General features: G+C 58.2%; 1 protein-coding gene and 1 long non-coding RNA gene across 2 annotated transcripts; one reads left to right on the top strand and one right to left on the bottom strand.

The window, feature by feature from the left end:
* The first annotated feature begins 1,006 nt into the window (after positions 1-1,006).
* Positions 1,007-12,163, top strand: DUSP4 (dual specificity phosphatase 4). Its single transcript, XM_002720829.5, has 4 exons — positions 1,007-1,556; positions 9,308-9,453; positions 10,375-10,594; positions 11,573-12,163. Exons 1-4 carry the CDS (start codon positions 1,148-1,150, stop codon positions 11,956-11,958), a joined length of 1,161 nt encoding a protein of 386 aa, XP_002720875.1. The 5' UTR covers positions 1,007-1,147; the 3' UTR covers positions 11,959-12,163.
* Positions 12,129-15,452, bottom strand: LOC138848500 (uncharacterized). Its single transcript, XR_011386339.1, has 2 exons — positions 12,559-15,452; positions 12,129-12,159 (listed from the first exon to the last, which is right to left on the bottom strand). It is a non-coding gene; the product is annotated as an uncharacterized lncRNA (long non-coding RNA).
* Positions 15,453-19,406: the final 3,954 nt, after the last annotated feature.

Genomic DNA, 19,406 nt, shown 5'->3' with positions numbered 1-19,406 from the left:
TGTAAAAGGGGCTTGCCCACGTTCCTCGGAAGCCGTAAAGCTGATCTCACGACGCGAGATAAACTCAGTCACCCGCTAACGCCTGCGTAAAGAGCGCGCCTGGCTGGCCCGGGCGCGCACGCTGAGCTCCGGGGAGCGGAGTCCCGGGCCGCGCCGGAGGGAGGAGGAAGGGGAGGGGGCGCGCCGCGTTCCCCTCTCCCTTGGGGCTCTGGGGAGAAACCTGCGGCTGAGTTAGGGGCGCGGCGGGGCGGGGGGAGAGCATGGAGACAAAGGGGAAGCAGCCTGGAGCTTCGTCCTGGACTCGGCGGCGCCGGAGTCCGGGCCGGCTGTTTGTTTCCATTGCACCGAACCTCGCGCGGCCCGGGAAGCGGCGGCCCCGCTGCTCGTGTCGAGCGGGAGGCGCGCGGCGGGCTCCGGGCCCGCGGGCGGAGCGGCGGCTCCATTCACAAAAGTCCAGGCGCCGCCGCCACCGCCGCTCGCCGGCGGCTCGGAGGCCGCTCCCTCTTCCGCTGGGTCTCCGTTTTATGAATGGGCCTGGCGGCGCGCACCGAGCGGCCTGTTTACTCCGCTCTTTGTGACGTCGCGGCCCCGTGACCAGGCGCGAGCGGCCGGCGCTCCATTCACGCGCCCGGGAGGGCTGCGATCGGGGGGGGGGGGGGGGGGGAGGGCGCGGGGCCGGGCCTGGGAGGGGGCGGAGCCTCGCAAGGTAGTATTGAGTTCCCTCCCCGGGGTGGGGGGAGCCGAGGAGCATTAATAAATCTATAAGCCGAGGAGGAAGCGCGGCCGGGCGGTGCGCCGAGCTCCGGCTGTGCTTGGGGGCCCGCGCACCGGCGGGAACAGTACGGCCGGCTAAGCCCACGAGAGGCGGCAGCGAGCGGGAGCCGCGATCTCTCCGTACACGCACTCCCCGCCACTGCTGCCACCGCCACCAGCGCCTCCCCAGCGAGCCGCCTACCGGGAGCCCGGGACCGCTGCGCTGCGCCTGCTATGTAACCGCGAAGCTGCGGGAGGAAGGGGACTGCGAGAAGAGGCTGCCCACGGCGGCACAAGTTTGCGGCCACTTGTGCAGGCGCCCGCGCGCAGCCTCGCCGGCCCGGGGGCCCTCCGCTCCCCCTCGCGCGCCCCGCAGCCGCGCTGACCGGCCGGCATGGTGACGATGGAGGAGCTGCGGGAGATGGACTGCAGCGTGCTGAAGAGGCTGTTGAACCGGGACGAGAGCGGCGGCGGCGCCCTGGGGCTGCTGGGCGGCGGCAAGTGCCTGCTGCTGGACTGCAGACCGTTCCTGGCGCACAGCGCGGGCTACATCCGCGGCTCGGTCAACGTGCGCTGTAACACCATCGTGCGGCGGCGGGCCAAGGGCTCCGTGAGCCTGGAGCAGATCCTGCCCGCCGAGGAGGAGGTGCGCGCCCGGCTGCGCTCCGGCCTCTACTCGGCCGTCATCGTCTACGACGAGCGGAGCCCGCGCGCCGAGAGCCTCCGGGAGGACAGCACCGTGTCGCTGGTCGTGCAGGCGCTGCGCCGCAACGCCGAGCGCACGGACATCTGCCTGCTCAAAGGTACACGCGGGCGCCCACCGCGCGAGCGGGGAGGGCAGGGGCGTGGGGACCGAATACCCGGGGCGACTTCGTTGGCCGTGGGGAGCCCCGCGCGCTCCTTGGCGCGCGTGTTGGTGTGTAGTGCGTGGGTTTGCAAAGGGTCGTGCGTCTCTGCGCGTGCGAGCTCCGAGTTCCTGGGGACCGTGCGGCTGCGTTTCCCGGGTCACCTGCCATTCCGAAGGCGTCGCGGCGACACCGTGTTTGCTTACACTCTAACGGTTCTGGCCTCGCGGGTGAGGCGACTCTGCTGGAGTCCTGGCGGGGAGTGCTCCCCGGTGCCACCGAGTGCCCTGCCCCGAGTCCTAACCCCCCCGGGGGTGAGGGAGGGGAGTGAGCGCCGAGACTGGCTGTGTCCCTTGGGCTCAGTGGGAAGCGATCCTCGCGTCCCGTCTCCCACTGCCCAACTCCAGGCGCCGCGTGGGAAGTGGCAGGTTGCTTCCGCGCTGGGCTAGTCCCAGACTCGGGGACGCGGGGCCAGAACCGTGCAAACCCGGGCGGTGGAGACTCGAGACCTTTTGTTCAGCTACGAGTCTCCCTGGCTGTCTGATGGTGGCGCGTGTCTGCGCGAAGTGAACCCTGGCCAAACTCTTGGCAGCAGCGGCAGCAGGGTCCCGCGTGCTCTGGAAGTCGCTGGAGCGGCGGCGCGCTGGCCGCACCTGCCGGGCCAGGGGCCGGGGAGTCCCCTGCCGCGCTGCGCCCCCCCACCCCGCCCCGGGCCGCCGCATTCCGCACATTCTTTGGCCGCGCCGGGTCTTCGCTTCCGACCCGGAGAGGCGTTTCCTAGCCGCGCCATCAAAGAGCCGCCCCTCTCCCTGCAGGCGCCCTAAGCCCCCTCTCTCCTCGCCTCTCCCCTCGGGACCTGTTCGCCCGGGAGGAAGGGAGATGGGCGGGGGAGAGGGGCGGAAAACCTCTCCCCACCGCCCCCTCCCCGCCGCACTGCCGCGTAGCTCCTTGCCTGCGAGCCGGGCCGCCCCTGTGGACAGCGGGGGGCTTTGTCCTGCGTCGTTGTTTGCTGACCGTTTGACCTGTCAGCTGCCGGGGAAAGGCCGCTGTTGACCTTTGGTTGAACCGCTAAGGCGATTTTGCTGATTTTTCCTTTTCCCTAAGGGTCGCCTTTTGCCCCTCCGCTGCAGCCTATACCCCCAAATCTCCCCAAGGCGCTTTAAGAGACGGCGCGGGGGAAGCCGCTCGCCCTGCCAGGCCCTGCGGTGCCGGGGTCCCCGCGCCGCAGGTGCCTAGGAGACCTCCTGGGCGAGCGTCTGCGCCATTGTCGGAGCGCTCCCAGTCCCCCGGAGCCGCGAGCCCTCCCGGCCCCGCTGGTTCGGAGCCGGAGCGCGCGCGTCTCTTCGCGGACCTCTGGCCGGACGCAGCAGCGCGAGAACGCTGAGGGGGCTGGCGCTGGGCTCCGGCCCCACGTGCAGCCGGCGTCTGTTTTGTTTTGTTTTCCTTCCTGGAAGAAATCCGGAGGCGACCGCCCCGGAGCGGCAGCGCGGGGGCTGGAGCCCTGGGGCTTCCGGGACACAGTGATTTAGGTCCTGTCCCCCGGGCTATCAGCCAGAATCCCATCCCGAGACGCCGAGCCAGACCCGGTCTGAGCCAGGCAAATACTGATGAGACGCCAGGCCGTTTCTGGGGAAAATGACAGTGTCCCGGCGGCGTGGCGAGGTGCCTGGCCTGCGGAGAGGGCGATCCTACCGAGGCCTGCACCGCCTGCGACCCTACGCGCGCCACAGGGGGCATCCCAGGGATGGAGATCGAGGGGGAGTCCTGGGCAGCAGGTTTAGCTGCTGACTCGCCAGGGACAGCTGCTCCCCTAACCCCAACCCCAACCGAAGCCGGGGGTTGGAGCTGCGTCTTCAGGAGCAAAGAGAGCAAAGCGCCTCCAGGGCGCGGGGCTGTCCAGCCTGATGGGGGAGGTGACCTGGGCTGCGTTCCGTTCCGTTCCGTTCTGATGTCACTCAGGCCCTTTGTCCTCTCGGCCCTCAGGGTGCGGAAGGCATCCCTGGAGAGGGCGGGAAGGAAACAGCCCGGATCTGCCCCCACACCCCGCGGGAAGGTGCAGCGGCATCTAAAGGGAAGCAAAAACCCCTTGGGTAGTCTTCCGCGAGCCTCGCTTGATAGCGGTCTGGGTAATGTGGTTCCCACCGGAGTTGCTCATTTGACTTTCCTGTTCGGAAGTGGGGCCTTTATTATGTCTTATTCGCGCGCATGGGAGGCGAGTGGCCGTGGGCAGCACAGCCAGCAGGCGGGGCCGGATGGCCGATGACTGCCCTGCGTGGCCAAACAGGGTGACAGTGAAAGCGACGGGATATCTTCAGAAGTGATACCATTCTTCCCAGCGAAGACTCATCTCGTTCTACTAATTAATTGCGTGCAAAAATCCAGTTTTCCTGTTTCCACCACTGCAGGTGGTAACTGATTCCACAGGAGAATTCGGGAAGACAAGAGTAAAGGCTTACCAGAGTTCCGTGGGGCCCTTACAGATCCTATTATTACCCCAGTTTTGTTAAGAGCAGTAACTACAATTCTACAGTGTTTTCTGCATTGTTGCCGGTAAAAGAGTCCCATTGGAGTAATTTCTTAAAACATTTTAATTGAAATCCTGTAAGGAATTTTTAGGGACAATTGAGGGATTTCGGTATTTTTTATATAAAATCCCAGTACACATCTTTAGAATCCCTTTTCTCTCTCTCCTTCTTAAATCTGACATAGAATTTTAATTCCTGGTTGAGAGAAAGACAGGAGTATCTTCTTACCCTAAGCTTAGCCAGAAGTTATTTCTTACCTCCAATATTCCCAAATAACTATTATTATTGTTGTTGTTGTTATGCAAGGAGATTGCGAGTATAACAACTTTATCTTCCTTCCTAAGATTCACCTGTTTCCCTCCAGGTTGAATTTCCTGTGCCCCTTGTGGTACACTAGGATACCTATCTCTTTCCGGAGCCCACCATGAATGACAGGCAGGGATTGGCAGGCCAGGCTGGGGACTGTCATCTCCATGTGGCTGTGTCTTTATCTCTGCTTCCCCTGGGGGGAGGATGAGCTTACTCACTTTCTGTGTGCCCAGGGGAAAGGATGTTTTTCCTGTACAAATACAACACCGTGTGTGCTCTGGACAGCGGAGGCCTGGAGAGTTAGTATTGTAAAAGGGTGGAGCTGCGGCCACTGCCTGTGATGCCAGCATCCCATATGGGCGCCAGTTCAAGTCCAGGCTGTTCCACTTCCGATCCAGCTCCCTGCTAATGCACCTGGAAAAGCTTCGAAAGGTGGCTTAAGTCCTTGGGCCCCTGTACCCTTGGGGGAGACCTGGAAGAAGCTCTTGGCTCCTGGCTTCAGCCTGGCCCAGCTCTGACCTCTGCCATCATTCGGGGAGTGATCCAGCAGATGGAAAATTAATCCCCTCCCCTTAACTCTGCCTTTCAAATAAATAAACACATCTTTTAAAAAACATGGTGGGCCTGAAAGAGGAGATTATCAGGGAAAAAGCAAAGGCATCCTTTGAATTGGGTTTGCAACTAAGAGAAGTAGCCCCAGCCGGGGCTGAAGTGTGACCCGAGAGTGGCCACTTCCCTAGGAGAACTCTGGGCTTCCTGGGGCAGACACCTAAGGTGGCCGGCTGAAGGAGCCCAGGGCTGTCTTCTAGAACTCTGCACGTCTGAAACCAGAGAGCCAGCTTCCTTAGCGGGCGCCGCTCCCGGCTAACAAAGAGGAAGCGTGACAGGAAGCAAAGTTCATTCTCTAACGGAAGCCAGCGAGCCGAATGCTGCAGAGAGCATGCGGGACCTGGGGCGAGGCTGGGGGCGGCTGCAGGCTCTGGGGGTCCCCCAGGTGAATTTTAAGTGTTGCCCAGCATTCCCGCGGCTGCTAACCAGGTCAGTACCCGCAAAAGGCAAGTTCTAATCAGCAGTGACCTTCAAATAACCCCAGGCTTATTTGCTGAGCCAGAGGAGCAGGGCCATGAAGCTGTGAGAACAGGTGATACTGTGAGCACAGAGAGGGTCATGGGAAAAGTCTGGCCATCCCATGAAGAGCTGTGTGCCCATCGGTTATCTCTGCTCCTGCAGGGACAGAGGCCACCAGCAGTGCACAATCTATGGCCAGGGAGACACGGTTCTCACTCACCTGTGGGAACTGGCTTGCTGTGTGAGTACAGGAGTGAGCAGTTGGGTGAAAATCGTACTCCTATTATTTTTTTTTCTCCTAGACTTTCGAGTTTTAAAATTCATCTGAGAAAATGAGAGGTTTCAAAATAAGGAGTACATTTGTAAATAAGGACTTGGGAAAGACTGGTCAGAATTAGTCCAAGTGGTTTTTTCTGGAATTGCATTCAATAGGGCATAGAAACAAACAGATGAACATTCATTGGCATGTGTGTTGGGATATTTTATTCAGAAGACACGAATGCCCGTTTTTTGTTTTTTTTTTTGGTTTTTTTTTTTTTTTTTTTTTTTGCACAGGCAGAGTTAGACAGTGAGAGAGAGAGACAGAGAGAAAGGTCTTCTTTCTGTTGGTTCACCCCCTCCAAAGGGCCGCCAGGAGCCAGGTGCTTCCTCCTGGTCTCCCATGCGGGTGCAGGGCCCAAGCACTTGGGCCATCCTCCACTGCACTCCCGGGCCACAGAGAGAGCTGGACTGGAAGAGGAGCAACCGGGACAGAACCCGGGGTGCCGGCGCCGCAGGCGGAGGATTAGCCTAGTGGCGCCGGCCTGAATGCCCGTTTTCGACACCTGCTGGCCAACTTGACCGGTAGAGAAGGAGTCTTTGGACATTTAGACCCACAGGACACAGGAACTTCAAGATCATTGCCTTGTGATGTCCTTAGTGTTGAGGGGCTGGGAAACTGGGGTTTGAGAGAGACTGTGCTTGCCCAAGTCCCGGATCTGCCTCTGTTTGTCCTTGTACGGTGTGAGCTCAGCCTGCTTATATGTGATGGCAACAAGCTCTCCTTCTCCTGAGTTGTGGATAAGCCTGGCCTGGGTCTGGCCGCAGCACACTGGGTAGGAGAGAGACAGGAGAAGTCTTAGAATCTTTTGTCCCACCTCCCACCTTCATTCACAGGGCAACCCAGTAGAGGGATACAGGCACGCCTGGCAGAACCTGTGCTCCAGGGCACGCGTGGCGTCCGCTGTTTGTTGCGGCTCAGTCCCACGTTTCCACAGGACGCGGCTGGGCTCATGGGTGGAAGCCTGGCACAGGGGACACAGTCCCTCTCACAGTGGCCACACCCTTTGCTAGCACAGACTGAGACCAGAGACCACTGGCGAGGGGCTGGCCTTGAGGACACACTGGGTGCCTTGGACTTGGCGGTGCCTGCCTTGGACTTGGCTGTGGACTTGGACTTGCAGGCCCACTGGGAGGAGCTCCCTGGGGTGTTGCTCCTTGGACCACCCAGCCACAGCCCCACCCTTAAGCCAGCAGCAGCCCAGGAAGCTCAAACCCTCGGATGGCTGCCCTTGGCCCCTGCTCCCTCCTCTAGGTTCTTCCTTCCTGTGGTTCCTTTAGCCATGGCCAGGAGGGAAGCTCACCTTGTTTCTGCTGCTTTCTAAGGGGGTCTTTTCTAGACCCTTGCTAGTTGTCCGTTCTGTTGGGATCAGCGTGGAGGAGGCCTCTCCTCCACCCCGGGAGGTCACCTGTCCTGCCTCCCACCCAGTCAGCCATCAGCAGCAGGCTCCAGGCCCCTCCCTCCGGGGTCTGCTGCTCATTGACTGGGCCCTGGAGGTGGCTGATGCTTGCCATGGCAGGTTTTACTTGCAGGTGGGGGACAGTTTGCCTGTTTGGGAGCTCCACTCTTGTCTTAGATGTTTATTGAAAAACATATACTTTGATAGCTCACATGATAAATAGAAGCCGGGGTACTGGTGTTCAAACCCCTGGGAGCCCACAGAAGCCCACGTGACTGCCTGCGTGCAGGTATCCACCTGCCATGGGTGGTTTGTCACTTGCACCTGTCTCCCGGTCCCCTTTGTCTGAAGGGGAGTGTTGACCAATGCTCCTGACGCCAGGTCTTTAGTTACAGACGCTTGCTGCCTCCTCCCCCCGCCCCTCCCCCATACTCCATTCACTCCACTATGGGCAGCAAAGTCAGCAGCTTTGTAAGGAAGGGGGCCGATGGGGGTCCTCATGGGAGGGAGGGGTGCTCCCCGGGGTGAGGTGGCTGCTCAGGCCAGCAGCATGGCTGGAGCTGGCATGGGGCACCTGGGGCGGCTGGGCGCTGTGAGTCAGCAGGAAGCAGGCCTGTGCCCAGAGAGATGTCTGGTTACATCCGGAGGGAGGGAGCGAGCCGCGGGGGACAGGGAGGAAGGCTGGATGCCCTGTTTCTGGAAGCCTTGTGATGTGGCTCTCTGGGGAAGGGGGGGGGGGTGGCGGGGAGGGAGCTGTTTTTAGGGTGGGGAATCAGGGCAAGGGCTTGCCTAACTACGTGGGCTGCCCCGGGGAATGGCGGCCTGGACTACAGACAGGACTGTGCTGGCGACGCGGGGACCTTTAGCCAATTGGCATTTTCACTTTATTTATTATTTAAAGGCTTATTTAGTTATTTGAAAAGAAGAGTGATAGAGAGGATGAGAGAGAGAGCTTCTGTCTTCTGGTTCACTCCCTCAAATGGCTGCAATGGCTGAGGCTGGGCCTGGGCAAAGCCAGGAGCCTGGAACTCCATCCGGGTCTCCCACGTTGGGTGCAGGGGCCCAATTATCAAGGCCATCTTCCGCTGCCTTCCCAGGTGCGTTAGCAGGGAGCTGGGTTGGAGCCGGGACTGGCACTGGTGCTCTGGCGGGATCACGGGTGGTGTCTTAGTTCCTGCATCACGGCGCCAGCCCCCAGCTTGGCACTGTCATCATTTGAATGGGTTCATTAGAGTAGTTGCGGCAAAAGCTCTACTGCATTAAAACCATCCCCTGCTGGGCCCGGCGGGCACCCAGCACAGCAGTTAAGACAGCTCCTGGGACTTCCACATTCCAGAGTGCCTGGGTTCAAGTCCCCACTCAGCCTCCTGCTCATGCACCCGTGGGAGGCAGCAGGTCCAGTGCTTGGGCCTCTGCCACCCATGTGGGAGACCCGGGTGGAGTTCTAGATCCCGGCTTCAGCCTGGCCCAGCCCCATCCATTGCCAGCCATTTGGGGAGTGAACCAGCAGATGGAAGATTTCTCTCCAACCATCTGTGTCTGCCTTTCAAGTAAATATAAATGAGTAGAAACAATTTTAAAGCTCGTTTGTGGGGCTAACGAAAGAAACCTGAAAGCGGGGCCGCACGTGGGCAGGGCCTCGGAGGGCCCGGTCGGGGTCCTCCCGTGCCCCAGCCCCGGGTGTCTGCAGGGGCCGTGTGGACGTCGCTGCTGTGGGTGAGGTTGTGCACCTGGTGCCTGCTCTGCCCTGGGCATCCCAAAGGGCCGGTGCCAGGGGGCCTGCGTGTGTGTGTGTGTGTGTGTGTGACCGGCGCCCGTGCAGGCCGCCCCGGTGCGCATGGCAGCCCACAGACCGTGCTGTGCCCTACCCGAGCTTCAGTATCCCCTCTGCTCCGCAGAGGCGCCCCTGCCGCCGGCCTGTGTGTCTGCCTCTGTATCCCAATCCCAAGGCGTCCCCCGGGGAAACGCGCCTGGGCCGTCATCGCCGGGCCCACAGCGCCACCCAGTGGCAGATGCGGCGCCAGCCAGCCAGCCAGCCAGCCTTCGCTGAAGCCGACTCCCTTAACCTGAACCTCTTTCTGCTTTACAGGTGGCTATGAGAGGTTTTCCTCCGAGTACCCAGAATTTTGTTCCAAGACCAAGGCCCTGGCAGCCATCCCAGCCCCGGTGCCCCCGAGTGCCACGGAATCGTTGGAGCTGGGCTGTAGCTCCTGCGGGACCCCCCTGCATGACCAGGTAGACTTGGGGTGCTGAGCTCAGGAGTGAGGGGTGAGGGCGGGGTGGGGACCCAGGAGCGGCCTCTTGGCAGAGCTCTGTGTGTTTTTTTTTTTTTTTTTTTTAAGGCGTTGAGTGCACTCCTTCAATTTGGGAAGAATGAAGTGAACCCTGAGTATTGGGGTGTGATGTTAGGGTCCGTTCACTTCACTTTCTAATTAACCCTCATTTAAGAACAAATCTGAAGACATGTGCCTGGCTCAGCCTTGAGCGTTAACATTCAGTGTCGCTGGCGCCTGCTGCATAGGAGGCAGAGAGAAAGCCTTCCTCAAAGGAACAGGCCATGGAGCGGTGCCCAGCGGTCAGGCTGCCCGGCTCGTTGTACGGGGGTCATCAAAACCTTCAGCCTCGTGATTAAGACACGGGCACCGGCGTGCCTGGTCCAGGTCCTGGCTGCACTCCCCACTCCAGCTGCCTGCTAGCACACAGCCTGGGAGGCACTGGGGATGGCTCACGTGGTTGGGTCCCTGCTACCCACACGGGAGACCTGGATGGAGCTCCCAGGCCAGCCCCACCCTTGCTCTTGTCCCTAAGGTCAAGATGGTGCCTGTCTTTGTTGTGCAGTGGCTTGCTGATCAGCAGGCTTAAACTCTGAAGGCAACGCCAGCACTGAGCTACTTCCCTTGTCCTGGGAGTGGTGGACGGGAACTGTGCTGGCTTCTCTGCCCACTGGCAGAGTGGGAAAAGCTCCAACTGCCCCCCCACCCCGCAGGACCACCAACCCTGCCATGCTCCCGGAGGAGGGGATTGGGCTAGAAGAGCTGCCTTGGAAAGCCCCCCAGGGCCAGGCTCCACCCCGCTCCCCCAGCCTGGCCTGAGCCCCTCAGGCCCTTGGCTTGCACTCATGTTGTCGGGGTGCCTCTGTGTTCCTTCCTGCTGCAGGGGGGTCCCGTGGAGATCCTGCCCTTCCTCTACCTCGGCAGCGCCTATCACGCTGCGCGGAGGGACATGCTGGATGCCCTGGGCATCACGGCCCTGCTGAACGTCTCCTCCGACTGCCCGAACCACTTCGAAGGCCACTACCAGTACAAGTGCATCCCGGTGGAAGACAACCACAAGACCGACATCAGCTCCTGGTTCATGGAAGCCATCGAGTACATAGGTAGGTGGGCTGGCCTGGGCTCCCCCAGGGAGGGTGCGAGGGACCAAGCCACCCTGTGCCTGGCTCCACTGCTTCCTCACTGGCAGCCTTGTGCACCTGCTGTGCCGGCTGGGTGGGGTTGGGAAGAGGAGTGGCAGATACCCCCATGGGGACCCAGAGGGAGAACTGGGTGGTTCTGTTTCCGGAGATGGGAACCCTTGCATGTCTGATGGGACCTGACTGGCTGCAGCGTACATTTTCCCAAGTGTGGTGCTTTCCTTTGGTTAACTCCCTGGAGGGGCTGGCGTTGTGGTGCAGTGGGTTCACCTGCCACTGGGGATGCTGGCATCTGGCATCGGAGCGCTGGTTCAAGTCCCGTCTCTGCTTGCTGCTAATGTGCCCAGGAAGGCAGTGGATGATGGCCAGAGTATTTGGGCTTCTGCCACTCATGTGGGAGACCAGGAGTTCAGGCTCCTGGCTTGGGCCTGGCCCAGGGCTGGCTGTTGGGCCATTTGGGGAGTGAAGCCTCCAATGGAAGATGTGTGTGTGTGTGTGTGTGTGTGTGTGTCTACACTTGTACGTCTCCATGTCTCTCTCTGCCTCTCACATAAGTAAATAAATCTTTAAGAAACAGAGCAGAGCAGAACCACCCTAGAACAGGTAGACTCCCTCACGTGGGGATTTTCTTCCTCTCCCTTCTGAATCTGCTTGGGCATTGAAAAAAAAAATGGTTCATTTATTTAAGGGCAGAGTGACAGAGAGGGAGGGAGACGCAGAGCTCTTGTATCTGCTAGTCCACGTCCCAGGTGGCCACCGGAAACTCCATCCTGGGCTCTCACGTGGGTGGCAGGGGCCCGAGTACCTGCACCGTCCTCCATTGCCTTCCCAGGTGCACTGGCAGTGTGGGGGAGCAGCCGGGACTCCTGCTGGGGCTGGGATCCGGGATGGCGGCCCCGCGCTCACTGCGTCCCCCCCTCCCCCCTCCCCCGTGTGCCCCAGATGCGGTGAAGGAGTGCCGCGGCCGCGTGCTAGTGCACTGCCAGGCGGGCATCTCGCGCTCGGCCACCATCTGCCTGGCCTACCTGATGATGAAGAAGCGGGTGAGGCTGGAGGAGGCGTTCGAGTTCGTGAAGCAGCGCCGGAGCATCATCTCGCCCAACTTCAGCTTCATGGGGCAGCTGCTGCAGTTCGAGTCCCAGGTGCTGGCCGCGTCGTGCGCCGCCGAGGCCCACAGCCCCTCGGCGCCCCTGCGGGAGCGCGGCAAGGCCACCCCGACGCCCACCTCGCAGTTCGTCTTCAGCTTCCCGGTCTCGGTGGGCGTGCACTCGGCCCCCAGCAGCCTGCCGTACCTGCACAGCCCCATCACCACGTCCCCCAGCTGCTAAGAGCCGGGAGCCCCCCGCCCCGTCCGCCTCTCCCTGGCCAGCCGCAGGGCCAGCCACGATGGCAATAAGGACTTTTGACTACAGATTCGAACAAACAGCAAAACACTCCACCTTAGAGCAATAACGGCTGCCCCGGCTGCCAGGGAAGGCCTTGGTGTGGTTTGTGTGTCAGTTTTACTTTTTCTGATAGAAATTTCTTACCTCATTTTTTATTTTTATTTTTTTTTTTTTTTTTTTTTTTTTTTTTTTTTATTTTTTGACAGGCAGAGTGGACAGTGAGAGAGAGAGACAGAGAGAAAGGTCTTCCTTTGCCGTTGGTTCACCCTCCAATGGCCGCCGCGGCCGGCGCGCTGCGGCCGGCGCACCGCGCTGATCCGATGGCAGGAGCCAGGATCCAGGTGCTTTTCCTGGTCTCCCATGGGGTGCAGGGCCCAAGCACCTGGGCCATCCTCCACTGCACTCCCGGGCCACAGCAGAGGGCTGGCCTGGAAGAGGGGCAACCGGGACAGAATCCGGCGCCCCGACCGGGACTAGAACCCGGTGTGCCGGCGCCGCTAGGCGGAGGATTAGCCTATTGAGCCGCGGCGCCGGCCATCTTACCTCATTTTTTAAAAGCAGTGAATGAAGGCTTGAAGTTTCCACGCCCCCAGCTCCTGGCAAGTGCGCCCGATCGACCGGTTTCCTTGGAGGCGGGGGAGGAAGGGAGAGGGAGAAGAGACCAAGTTTGCCAGAAGTGCCTGGTTCTGCGTGCTTGTCCCTTTTTTTTTTTCTGTTGTAGTTACAGGAATTGGGTTCCAAAAGGAATATTCTAGGACATGGTTTTCACTTCTGAAGTCGCCAACAGGTGCATAATTATGTGTAATAATAAAGGCAATTATTTATTATGCGGTTCCTCGGAGCGTGGACATACTAGGAGTGGAGCTACAGTGATGGGAGAGTTCGGGGTGCTGTCCAACAGCCCTGCAGCTGGGTAGGAAGTGGATGGTGCCCCCCTGGGGGGGTGCAGGTGGGCCTGATGGTCACCCGCATCTGTCTCCCTGGACGTAGGTGGGAAGAGACCACTCTGGAAGCTGGGATCTGGGCACCCAGACCACCAAGGTGGTTGAGCTGCACCCTACGACTTCTCTCCCATGATCACTTCGGCGGTTGGAGGGGGCTTCTCCTGGACCTGCCTAAAACTGTCTGTGATAATGCACCTGGTCCAAGGTGCTCCCAGGAAACTGGGTGCCAGCCAGACATTCCTAGAGCACCCCTTGGGGAAGACCAGATTCCGAACCCCTCCGTCTGCTGTAGCCTCCTCTCTCCTCTCTCTGGCGGCAGCTGCAGTGTTGGGTCTTAGGGAGCTCCCCAGAGGTGCCCTGGGAAATGCCTGTGCTCCTAAAATTCCCGCCTCGGTGGGTAGTTCAGGACTCTCTTGAAGGACAAGAGCATTTCAGGTGTCCCTCAGTGTGGGGGGTGGGGGTGGGGTCGAGGTCGAGGCAGAGTCCTCCGGCTGCTGACCCCCGACGCGCACGTTGTGTGCACTCGGCGGCCGCTCCGAATCCTTCTTTGGGCCAATGCCATATTAAGGGGCCTGTCCAAGTGGAGAAATGGCTAATTTAGAGGCAGAAGGATGTGTGTTCCGGGCAAGGTTGGGGGGTGGGGTAGGGGAGGGGGGGCAGCCTTTGTGTGATTTCTTGTGTCGTGTTGTGGGCCGAGTTGCTCTGGAGTGCATCACAGGTCACTGCAGACGTGTCTGGAATCGAGGGCCTGCGTCTTGTAGCCCTTGGACAGTCTCCGTGGAGACCTTGCTCGCCCAGAAAGGACTTCCAAGCCGCAGAGGCACGGACGCCACTTCTCCTTTCCGCCTCCCAGCCGGGACTGGGCTCCGTCTGTGAACTCTGAACCCGTGTGCGCCCTTTGGCCAAGGCCAGGGCTCCCACTTCCCATTTGTAGGGAAGCCAGAGGTTCACCCTCCCCTCCCCCCATTTCCTCCGGAGCTGCTTGGCTGCACGATGGGGAGGGGTGGGGGTTGTTGGACAATGGGCGCATTCAGAGACTGCTGGTGGAACATTCCCGCATTCTCACGTTTTCCTTGCTTCCTGGAAGTCACTTCAAGGTCAAAGAAGGTCAAGTGGGGCCGCTGCTTGGGGGGGTGGGTACCAGGGAAGGGCACCTGCAGGACCCTGTTCCTTTTTCCCTAGAGTGAGTACACATTTGCCAAAAGCCACCCTGCTTTCCCGGCCAGATCCTGACCAACTTGGAACTGGTCCACGTCCGTCCAACCCCTGTTTCCCAATTCAGGTCTTTTGAGTGTCGGACAAGCTCTTTATGAAGCCATTTCCTCTGTACTTGATAGCAGCATGAGCCCCGACCCCCTTGGAGGTAAACTAGGACATAGGCTCCATTGCAAAAGAGGCCTTTTGGTGGCAGCTCTGTTGGATGGCTCGGGCAGCCCTAATGAAGCCGCCACGGGGTCAGCGCAGCTGTCGGGGGTTTCCAGAAGCCCCCGCCTGTCCTGTGCCCGTCCTGTGCCGTGATTTCCAGGAATGAGAGATCTCCGCAGTGGCCACCAGGCATTGCCACCCTTCCCTGCCCACCAAGTCTGCTGTTGGCCACAAAAGTGCAGCCAGCGCGTGCGAGAACCGTGGCCCCTTCCCTCCCCGGGTCTTGTCTGCCCACGGGTGCTTGTGCAGGACCCTAAGTGGAGTGGACTGGCTCGGCCACAGGGTGGTGGTGTTAGGCTGGCACTGTGCAGAGCATTTACAAATCCTTGGGAAAGTGGCGGCCAGGGAGCTGGGACGGTTGGAATGCGAAGAGAAGGGGCTGAGACTGGGAGTTGACCCGCAAGCCTGCGGTAGCCAAGAAAGCAGTCTTTCCCCCTCGGCCACCCCTAAGAATCGCCCAGGAGCTTCCAGACTCCTGAAATCCAGCTCTTCCTGCACCAGGCCAACCAGAATCCCTGTGGGCAGGACCCCGGCATCAGCGTGTTTCAGAACCGCAGGCGCTCGCAAGGTGCAGCCAACAGCCCCGGTCTGGGTGGAGGCTGGGCCCGGCCACCACAGAGCTAGTCATCTCACAGAAAGCACAGCCAGGGTTTGTCCCTGTCTGGGCGTGGTCTCCACACCAGCCCCAGCCTGGCCCAAATGGGGCATCTGTTCTTGCTTGCAAGCCAGCTGATACCGTGGAGCGCCGTGGGAAGACTTTGCCCGAACCTTGTCCATCAAGGGTGGAGGGTGTCTCCTCTTGGAAAGCGCCCTTTCCCCCAGCACTCTGCCCCTCCTTGGAATCTTGAGGGGGTCAAGGAAGAGGGTTGCGGGAGCCAGCAATGCAATACTTGTAACTTGTGTAAGTAGCCTCATCTTTCGGAGTGATGTCATTTCTACATTTGAGATGCCTGTACTTCTGTAGGATGTATATAGTCTACGGCATTTTTTTTTTTTTTTAGAAAAGTCAACATGTCTGTTTTTATTTATTGCTTGATAAAGATTGTTTGAAGAAAAATAAATACATTTTCAACCACCTCTGGCTTGGTTTAAATGTCCTTGAACACTGTCTTGCTCCTGTGACCCAGGAGGGGAGGAGAGAAGGCCTGAGTGTTGTGTCTTCTTGCTCTAGGGTAGGCGACGAGCCTGTGGTTGAAGACGACCCCGAGTACCCGGCTGTGAGACCCAGCTCTGGCTTCTGATGCAGACCTGGGAGGCAACAGTGATGCCTCAAGTCAATTGAGATCCCTTTCCCCAGGTCCCTGCCACTGCAGGCATTTAGGGAGTGAACCAGTAGATGGAAGCTCTTCGTCTCTCCCTCCCTGTCTCTGAAATAAATACATATATGTATTTTAAAACCCTTGCCCCCTTAGTGGCATCTGCAGTGGAGACCGGCCGGGGAAGGGAGCCCATCTCTGCTCCTTGAACAGCAAGGAGGCAGGTGAGAGAAGGCAGAAAATAATCTCTCGAGAATCTGGTTTCTCCAAGCTGTCCTGCAGGAGCGGGGCAGGGGGGTGGTCCTCCCGCATCTGGACGGACAAGATAGGATGTGGAGATAAGGGTTCCAGGCTCCCACCCTCGGCCCGGCCCAGCCCTGGCCATTGCAGGCATTTGGAGAATGAACCAGGGGATGGAAGAGCAATCGCTCGCTCCCTCTTTTTCAAGTAAGCTTTTCAAAAATGAGGTGGCTATTCAAGTCAGTGGTTAAGACGCTGTTTGGGATGCCCAGTTCCTCTCCCAGGGCGCTGCACTATTGACTCCCAGCTGGTGAACTTCCTGGGAGGCAGGAGGTGATGGCTCAAATGCTGGGGTCCCTGCCAGCCATGGGGGAGACCCCGGCTTCACTCTGCCTGAGCCCTGGATGTTGTGGGCATTTGGGGAGTGAGCCAGAGGCTGGAAGACCCGTTTTCCTCTCTGTGTGCCTCTCTCTCTCTCTCTCTCTCTCTCTCTCACACACACACACACACACACACACACACACGGTTGTGGATATGAGAATGGCTCCTCAGTGGGAGACATCAGTCTTACACAGCCTAGAGGCGAAGTGATTGGGCTGTCCCAGAAGAATGTACAAGGCACTGCCGCCACTGGCACGGCTCTGCCCACCAGAACAAGGAGACCTGGCCTGGCTCCCAGAGTCTGGGGAGATTTCACTCACCTCGAGTTCTTTCAGGATCATAAAAATCAGCAGCCTTTCGGAGCTGGTAAAAGTTTCTCACACAAGCCAGCGATGTCCCGCAGTGTCGATCTGTGGGTCACTTGCACAAGTCCATTGGTACAGATTTTCCAATGGAGGCTAAAACTACTGGGAAAGCCGCATCCCCTTTGTATTGCGATTATTTAGCGTTATTGGCAACATGAAGCCAATGTGATTAGCCAGGGAAAGCCACGAGGGACAGCACTGGGAAGGGGGGAGGTCAGATTATCTGCGGATGATAAGTATCTGGAAAATGAAGGAATACAGTGGAAAACTCAGATTTTCAGCAAGTGATTAATTGTAGAACTAATATGAAAAGAACCCAGACTTTTTCCTATGCAGAAATATCAATTAAAACTAAACTGGGGGTAGGAGACAATCCCACTGACAGTAGCAATGTACGATCAAATGCCCATGGTAGACTTTATTAGAGCTAGGTCAAGTGTATGGTGGGTATGGAAATAGGAACATGGAAGAACCCTTGGAAACAGCAGAACAATACACTGTGTCTTGGATAAGAGAATAAGAAGCCTCAGTATTGAAAAAATATGGTTTCCCCATCAATTAGCCCATGCATTTAATGTGATTTGGGGTGAAACAGCAACAAGATTTTAAGAGGAACTTGACAAAATGATTCTGAATTTCACCTGAAAAAATAAACATGCAGGGAAATGAAAAAGGTAATACTAATGATAGGGGTGGGAATCAAAGGTTGGGTTGGGAGCCTCTTGGTTCATTGGGTGCTACCATAACAGGGTCCCGCAGACTGGTGATCTAGAATGTGGATCTAATTCTAATAGTCCTAGAGGCTGGGGAGGCCACGATCAATGGGAGCCCCTCTGGCAAAGAGCTTGCTGTGTCATCCCATGGCAGAAGGGAGAAGACTGGGGCAGGGGCCAAACTTGTGTTTACCACAAAGCTCTCACAATGACGAACCCACTCTCCCAGCAAAGACAAGAAGCCACTCATGAGGTCAGAGCCCTTATGACCTAACCACTTCTTAAGGTTCCATCTCGCAACACTGTTGCCCTGGGGTTAATTAAGTTCCCAACACATGAACTTGGGGGGACAGATTTGGACCCTAGTGTTCTGCCTTGGCTGGCCAATGCATGCCCTCTGTCACCAACAAAACACATTCATCCCGTCCCAGTGGCCAGAAAGCCTTAATTCAGTCCAGCACCAACTCCGAAGCCCAGAGTCTCATCTGAATGGGACCAGGGTGAGACTCAGGACACAATTCACCCAGGGGTACATTCTCTTTCATGGCAAGCCTGTGAAGTTAACAAGTTACATGCCTCCCAAGATGACCGGGGGACACACGGGCTAGACATTCTCACCCCGTAAAGAAGAAATAGACAAGAAGAAAGCGTAGCTGGTGCCAAGTTAAGTCTGGAACTCAACAGGGCAAACAACATCAAGTGGGAAAGCTGAGAAGACTCCACGTTCTCCCATCCTGGCCACACTGAAGGGTTTGCCCCCTCTGCCCTCCATGGCCTCAGGCAGCCCAAGCTTTGTAGCCTGGCAGGGCTCAGCCCGCCTAGCTGTCTCCCGGAAGTTGGCCTCTCATGCCTGCAGCTCTCCCAGGCTGCAGATGTACGATGGTAAATCTGCAGGGCTGGGGTCCCAGAGGCAGTCCTGCCCCCACGGCGCCACTAGGAAGTCTACCGGGGACACTGGGGTGGCCTCGTTCCCACGGCTCCACTCGACGCCGCCCTGCCATGGACTCTGTGCCCTTGCACCAAGTTTTTGTCTGGGCCTCCAGGCTGTCTGCCACACTCTCTGATATCATGGTGTGCCACCAAGGCCCACTGCTTGGGGCCTCCAGGTGGCTGCCCGAGCAGCATCTGGGTCCCCCGCGGACCCCAGCAGCCTCCGTATGTTAGATCACCACTCTCACGGTCTGACCTCCATGAAGCGCCAGGGCATCGACCCGGGGCCACTGAGTTCTCTCAACCGTGGAGCAAGGATGCCTTTTCCTCCCATTTCCAAAATCTTGCTGCTTGGTCCCAAGACCCCAGCAGTAGGGTCTTCCTTCCCAGCCACGTTTCCAACAGCGTCCTCATCACCGCTGCCTACCTAATCTTGAGGAAGCTCCCGACTTCCACTCCAGTTCTCTTCTTCTGAGTCCTCCCTAGATTCACCTGCTGTCCCCATTCGTGGCAGTCGAACCTTTCCCTATTTGGCTGGCTTTTACACGTTATCCAGATCCAAAGTTGCTTCTAGATTCATTTTCAGATATTGGTCACCGCAAGATTCTCATTGCTCAGGAACAACTTTCTCTCTTAGTCCCTTATTCACATAGACCAAAATTCAAAAGGTGGGGCTGGCGCCGTGGTGTAATGGGCTAAGCCTGTGGCACTGGCATCCCATATGGGTGCCCATTCATGGGCATAACTTGCAATATTAGCTTGTTTTTGTGGTTTTAATTTTTTTGTTCTATGTACAAAATGCTGGCATGATTCTCCATAGCTCTGATGCCTGGAGAATCCATTCAAGGAAAATCCCTTGGTCCCACTTAATGAAACTGACACCCAGCACAGGCTGTGGTCCTGTCTCTGGACGTGACCGTGCGTGCTTGAGCAGACCCAGTGAAAGAGAGAATCCTGGCTGGATTTTCGCAGGTGGCTCCTTGGGAGCTGCGTGGCCCATCTTGCTTTCCGGAGAACGTCGAGGCAAAAGGCGACTTGGACTTGTTGCCTTAACTTGGGCCTCTCTGATTAGGAGACTGAGTATTTTATATATATATATATATATATATATATTTAGCATTTTGTGATGTTTTTATT

Source organism: Oryctolagus cuniculus, chromosome 2 (assembly GCF_964237555.1).
Source record: "Oryctolagus cuniculus chromosome 2, mOryCun1.1, whole genome shotgun sequence".
NCBI lineage: Eukaryota > Metazoa > Chordata > Mammalia > Lagomorpha > Leporidae > Oryctolagus > Oryctolagus cuniculus.
Note: the sequence above shows the minus strand (reverse complement) of the source record. Positions and strands in the feature narration are given on the sequence as shown.

Excerpts from the sequence above, each read along its gene's own strand:
- DUSP4 (XM_002720829.5), top strand. The coding sequence starts at position 1,148 with ATGGTGACGATGGAGGAGCTGCGGGAGATGGACTGCAGCGTGCTGAAG. Across the intron at positions 1,557-9,307 it reads GGACATCTGCCTGCTCAAAG|GTGGCTATGAGAGGTTTTCC; the intron begins GTACACGCGGGC and ends TCTGCTTTACAG. Across the intron at positions 9,454-10,374 it reads GGACCCCCCTGCATGACCAG|GGGGGTCCCGTGGAGATCCT; the intron begins GTAGACTTGGGG and ends TTCCTGCTGCAG.